The sequence below is a fragment of the Hakea prostrata genome, chromosome 7, assembly GCF_041222555.1.
Source record: "Hakea prostrata isolate BN-2017 chromosome 7, UWA_Hpros_2, whole genome shotgun sequence".
Taxonomy (NCBI): Eukaryota; Viridiplantae; Streptophyta; class Magnoliopsida; order Proteales; family Proteaceae; genus Hakea; species Hakea prostrata.
Window position 1 is genome coordinate 312691 of NC_142606.1, and position 6978 is coordinate 319668.

General features: G+C 33.2%; 1 protein-coding gene across 1 annotated transcript; it reads right to left on the minus strand.

Annotated features, from left to right (window-relative positions):
* Positions 1-90: 90 nt before the first annotated feature.
* Positions 91-858, minus strand: LOC149008721 (uncharacterized). Its single transcript, XM_089160670.1, has 2 exons — positions 604-858; positions 91-496 (listed from the first exon to the last, which is right to left on the minus strand). Exons 1-2 carry the CDS (start codon positions 757-759, stop codon positions 332-334), a joined length of 321 nt encoding a protein of 106 aa, XP_089016796.1. The 5' UTR covers positions 760-858; the 3' UTR covers positions 91-331.
* Positions 859-6978: the final 6120 nt, after the last annotated feature.

Here is a 6978-nt window from a genome sequence, read left to right on the forward strand (position 1 = left end):
AATCTTCACTAATATACGTTGATCATTACCATCAACTCAACTCTTTAGTGATAAGCATCATAACAAACGATAGACTTATACAATTTCATATTACTTTAAACACATAAGCAACAACAGAAAAGTTTATTATATAACAGAAACCCACAGATCAAGAAAACCATCTAGCAAATTGAAAGGGTAAACCACAATTTGCTTTAACAACTTTTAAGTAACTAAGATACATCTCTCACTCTCGAAGATACTCTGATTAATAACCCAAAAGCAAATAAGAAGGATTTTGGTTTGGAAACGGCTTGGATCTCAGAATCCATATATGTAGTAGTGTTGATGATCAAGAGTGCTGAGCCGACTCTCCTTCTTCCTTTGCATCTTTCTTTTCGTGGTGTTCATGGAAGGCAAACCCACCAGCTCCAACTGCAAGAACTGCTGCAACCTCTTCTCTGACCTTGTGGGCATGAGCATTTTCTGGGTCTTTCTTGGCCTGGTGCTTCTCATGCTGATAAGAGATATCAAACAAAGCCATGCATAAAATCAATCTTAAATCCTTATTAACATACTATAGTATATATACAGGAAATAGAACTGGTTAGAAGAAGGAATTACCAGAGCATAAGCACCAGCAGCAAGGGCACCAAGCCCACCAAGTTGCTCTAAATGCTTGTGTTGTTTCTCCTTTTTCTCATAATCTTCAGCGGTCATTTCTTCTTCTGGCTTTTCTTCCTTGTGGTGAAAGAAGTGGTGTTTCTTCTCCTCAGCCATGGCGTGGGAAGGAACGAGAGAAAGCTATTAACAACCAAATTCCAGAAGAAGCAGAAACTTGGAAAGAGTGAGCAATCACAGAGATGGTTGAGGAGACCAGTGAAGGAGGAGGCCTTTTATAAGGTTTCAGGAAGAATTAGACGTGGCAACAACTCGGTTTTAAGGCGTAGGAGCTCAGCTAGTGTAGTGAGATGGGTTCTCTACCTGATTAAGGAATATAATTGTGAGGGGAAGAAAAATTAAAAAAATCTCTAGTGATCAGAAGCTTGCTGAGGTAGGTTGGATTTGAATATTTGAGGGGAAAATTTTCTAGAACAAATGGTAGTTTCTTCTCTGATTGAAAATTTCCAATTGATTGACTTATTCCCGTTGATTTTAATATTCCTTTCAGATTCATCCACTCCTTGGGTTCTAAGGAGACTGTGGAGCCACCGTCACTTTCATAATCGATTATGTTCATTAGGGTTAATCTACACTTTATATTCCTTCCTAAGTTTTTCCCTTAAGATTACATGCATGCTGCTGGGAATTGCAAATAAATTAACAGAAAAGGGAATGCAAAGCCAAAATTAGAGATTGAAATATGATTACCCTATTGTTCATTGAATTAAACAAGGTAAGATCTTTTGGATTAACGAGCTGTGCCTGCATTGGCCTAGGATCCAAAAATGTGATTTGGTCATTATGTTGCATAGGATTGACCATTATGTTGCCTCAAACAACCTTACAGCATTGGTAGGTGAAAGACATATAAATCCTTCCTAATTTAAACCTGTGTCATATGAAAATGATCCCCTTTTATTTATTTATTTATATAGTAATAATAATTAGATAAGGTGCAATAAAAATACTAATGTTTTATATTCTGATTTTGACTAGTGGCTAAAAAATTCTTCCAAGTTTTAGCATGAATATGCATATGTTTTCTACTTCATGATCCATGATAAAATTTAGATATATTTAACGCAATATGTTAAATAACATGATAACACTTTTGTCTTTTCACGTTTGAAATTTTAGTATGCATTTACGAAAAAGATTTAGTTTTGAATTCACTTACGGCCTGCTTGGTTACATGAATCCAAAGATTTTTGGATTCATGAATGCGAAATTTATACCCGTTTTGTAAAAATTTATGAATTCATGAAATCTAGAGATTTATCTTTGTACAATAAAAATTTAGAGATTTCATCTAAACTATGAAAATGCTAGACATTTGCACATTCACAAAAATCACGTTGACCAAATAATTTGTAAGAATGAATCTAGATATTTACCAATCAGTTAATTTTTTAGAATGAAAAGTTTGTCACGTAGATATTGATGGATCCAATTGTAGAGTATGTGTCCTACAAATAAGGCAATGTTGCTCTTCTATTGGATCTGTCAATATTCACGTGACAAACTCTTTTTAAGGGGTTGACGGACAATTGATGTTCTTGTGGCTATATAGATGATAAGTATTTGATGAAGACTGATGACCGATTCAAAGCAACTCTATCTAGTATAGTAAGAACTAATAAATTAGATGTTATTATAATTAAATTGACGAGTAAAAAATTGTAATGTCACCTTTTCCCTCATAAATCATGTCAACTAAGATAAACATTTTTTTTTTTAAACACATGTATTTTAATAATTTGCACTCGAATGACAACTTTGAGAATAAAATAAAAACAACTATTTTTCAAATTATTTAAAAATCTTTTCATACTTCAAAAGAATTTTGGAATTCAAAAACGGATTACAGACTTAGATTTCTAGGTTAATATGCTATCTTTTATGCAATTCTAAATATCTCTCTCAAGTGTCTATTTAATCATGATTTAATTTTTTAAGATCACAGCTACGTGTATGAAATAATGAATTTAATATTAGAAAATAATATCAAAATTAAAGTCAAATAACAGATTTTTCTGAATAATCTTATTCTTAGGAAAATGATGTTAATTTATTTAAATGGTCCTAACATATTTTCTTCGTGAATTATCCTACATGTGAAAACGATCATATTATTGTTTACCAAAATAAAAAAAGAAAAGAAAATGATCATATTAATTAAACAGTAATCATTTAGTTTATTTATTGAATGGTCCTCTATACACTAATTAACTTGTTTGTGGCTTATGGGAATGAGTTTACATTTTGTTGATGGGTAGATCCCAAATTTCTCTAATATCTTGTATATGATTAATTTCATATAAAATATATTTTGAAATATTTTTATGATATATTTTAATTTGAATGGTCTAAACATTTTATCGTGGAATGTTAGATGTGGCTGAAATTAGTTGACCAGTAGATCCCAAATTAAGTTTGATTTACATATACTAGGATACCGTTCAAGGGCGGACCCAGGATGCAACATTGGGGAGGCCCGAAGAATAAAAGCCCAGATAACCTTCCCATTGGGAAAGCACTAATATTTTTTTACCACACATATTGTGTTGGCCCTTATAAGATCCATTTGGAGTCTCACTTTTAAATTATTTTATTATATTAAATAATAGATTCACATATATTTTGTAGGGCCCACACATATTTGAAAAAAATAGTAAATTATTAATAATAATAAATTTTTTGGACAAAATATAGGTAAAATTAAAGCAACAATATAAAAAAAAAAAAATACACATGACTTCAACCCTAAAAAGTTAAATGCAACCCGAAAATTTTCTTTGGTAAGAAATATAAACCAATTTTTTTTTCTTTTAGGTAAGAGATGCATACTAAGTATAGAATTTTATTCACAATACAAAATCAAATAACGAAAATTGAAGAAGAAATAAAGAAATATAGAATATAAAATCAAATAAAATGAATAAAAAAAAAAAAGAAAAAATAAACAATAAATAAATTAAGAAAGAGAAAGAGTACCTAATTGTAGAGTAGATTTTTTTTCCAAATTTTCATAATTCATGCTTATAGAAAGAGAAGAAAATAAATATGAAAAAAGAGGAGAGAGAGGAGAGAGAAGATATGAGGGAATAAATAGAGTTAGTTTTTCATTAGGAATGACATTTATACCCATTATTATTAATTTTTTTTGGTTGCCAACCCCGGTTCCAAGGCTTTGCCCTGACTAATCCGGTGTTCGACCCGGGTCGCACACCTGGCTGTGGTGAGTGAGTCTCCCAGCGGAGATTTTTTGCATCCACACGGTTTGATACCGGAACCTTGCTTAAGCGGACAAAGTTGCTTACTACTTGGACCAACCCCCGTTGGTTATACCCATTATTTTACCTTTAAAAATCCCAGGGGTTCATGTTGTCTTAAAAGTATATTTATATCGGAATTATCTTGATTTTGATGGTCAAATCATTCAATTTTGTGACTATAATTATTCAATTTGGATGCCAATCTGATCTGTTTGCAAAAATATTTGCCCGTCAACCTCGTTTATTTAAAGTTAAATATTGATTTCTATCCAAAAAAAAAAAAATTCCTAAAATGAATGAAGGTTTTCTCCTAGATAATTTCGTGATGCATAATCATACTTATTTTCTTTATATAATATTTCTCTTAATCTACAAGAAATTTGTGATATAAATTTGGCATTGATAAACGAAAAGAAAATCATAATGTGACCCATTTGATAAATAAATTAGAGATTTTTTTTGGTGATTTTGTTTAATCTAGCATTATTTGATTTCAAAATATTAGACCACACAAAAGAAATTTTCTCCTACAATTAAGGATTTAGAACACCAAAATTGAAATTGAATTGTTACTTATGGATTTTGATCCAACAGATAGATTCTCTGCTTGGATTTAAATGCAGGGGAAAGGGCAAAAACAGGAAAGAAAAGAAAAAAAACAAGCAGGGCCCCACAGCACTGGCAAGCGAACCAGACGGGGAAGACGCGGGCACAAGTGAGCCCCAAGGAGTTTGCAAACTGCAAAAGTCAGCACAAAGGACCACATGATGCGGAATACACACTGATGAAATCCAGGATATCAAGAATATCCACAAACCTCGCGCCCAGGGCTGCAGCCCCAAGAGGATTGAATGCAAGCGGAACAGATTGGACCTGATTTGTGGGACCAGATATGCTGCCCGTAGCCCACATAATATTGCATTAACCCAGCGAGAACATTAGAATCCTCACACCCCGGAGGACGGACGGCCACGGACCCAACGCACCATATCCACAACGGCCCCAGAACCACGCAAGCGCAACGGAGGTTTAGTCCACAGCACGAGATTGAACCATGCTGAATAACCAAACCACGATGGAAGAAGTCCCACATGAGCGACCTACAACTTCTTTGGAGGCATGAATCGATGACGGCGAAGATAATCCGAGTTAGGAGGGAGGGAGCGAAATGTTGTCGCTTTTGAATAGCTTGTGATTTCTAGCCTGCCAGATCCGGTAGATTGTTGCCGTGAAACTGAAGCAACGAATCTTGCATTTTGATCATTGAAAAATGATATTTACACTTAGAGTTTGTTTTTTTTTTTTGGGAGGTGGGTGGGTGGTGGGGTCCTCAAAGGATTTAATTCTTTTTTTTTTTGATAAAAAAAGGATTTAATTCATGAGAGAGACATTTTGATTTTCAATTTGAGATGAAATATAAAAGGTCTTAAGATCGTAATTCTTTTGATAAAGATTAAAAGTTTAATTGTACCGAAAAAAAAAAAAAAGTTTAACTAGCACATATCTTGTGAATGTCACCTTTGGTAAACCGTATAAAGTCATGTTTTGTGCAAATATTTTCTCTATTTTTATTTTTGCATTATCTAATTTTATTAACAATTAAACTTACTGATACGGAAGATTCCTACCCGACCGGGTCTGACCCCGATGGGGCTCCACATGCTGGTTAGTCGGGACAGATGCCGATCATCCATGATCAAAAGCGTAACATACGCCACATATATAGCAATCATCCTTAATATAGAAGGTCAACTCAGCAGCTGATTGAATGGACCAACGACAAGGAAGCATGATCTTAGGAGAAACAATAGCCCTTGTCGGATTAACTTACCAAATACATAAAATGTAACACTTACAATATAAAAGCATAGACATACCCCTCCGATAAGCATCCAATACACTCTGAGTATAATCTTGTGTAGTTTTTGTACGAGACCTTATTCTATTCGTCATCTGACTTTGCCATTGGAGGCGGTTATCCGGCATACAAGCCGGCCCGCATCTAACCTTTTTTGCAGGGCTCATCGTCTCGGATACGAGAGGAGGCTCAGTCGAATCTAGAAGTATAATTGATCCGCATCACTTACAAAAGTTTTAGACTTTGAATTTCAACTTCTTTTTTTCCAAACAATAGAATATATGAATTGTGTTTTTTTATAGTAATGTAACAAGTGGACTCTTAGTCCTAATCTCACTATTTGTTTGGTATCAGATTGGATTGTCTAATTCGCACGAAGAAAGTGTTTGGTCAATACAATGTACTTATTTTGAGATCTCTACTGCTTGTAAGGCCCTTTGACGTGGATTGCAAACCCGCCTAAACTTAAATAAATGACAGAACCTATCACCATACTTAGACTAGCAAACACCTTTTGATTATTGTTTGAAAAACCAAGGGAAGAAAAATCAGAATAAGGAACTAAATTTTCATTATGTATTTCATTCTTTTAAATTTAGTGAAATGGTATGGTATCATAATCAAGAATGATAGTGAAGATATGTATTATAATTTTATTTTATTTTTTCTTGTTAGAAAAAAAATATCCATCTTCCTTAATAGGGTAGGAGTTAGAAGTGATATAAACATACATGAATAAACTTTTACATCGTAAAATGGAAGGATTTTTCACTTCTCTACTATTGAATTTCATATAAACTTAAAATTGTTTTTTAAATCTGATGATTTTATATATATTGGAGACGAAACTGTTACGTATATATGCCACTAAGGAAAATTGAACCTCAACTTCTTCACTAATCACTAAGAGGCGTTGATCATTGTCATCAAGTCAACTCTTTAGTGGTAAGCATTATCATAACAATAAACTTACACAATTTCATACATTCCATATTAACTACCATAATTGATTAAATGCAAAAGAAACAGAAAAGTTTATTATTAGAAACCCACAGATCAAGAAAACCATTTAGCAAATTGAAAGGGTAAACCTTAATTTGCTTTAACCACTTTCAGATAACTAAGATACCCATTAATAACCCAAAAGCAAATAAGAAGGATTTTGGTTTGGAAACGGCTTGGATCTCAGAATCCATATACATA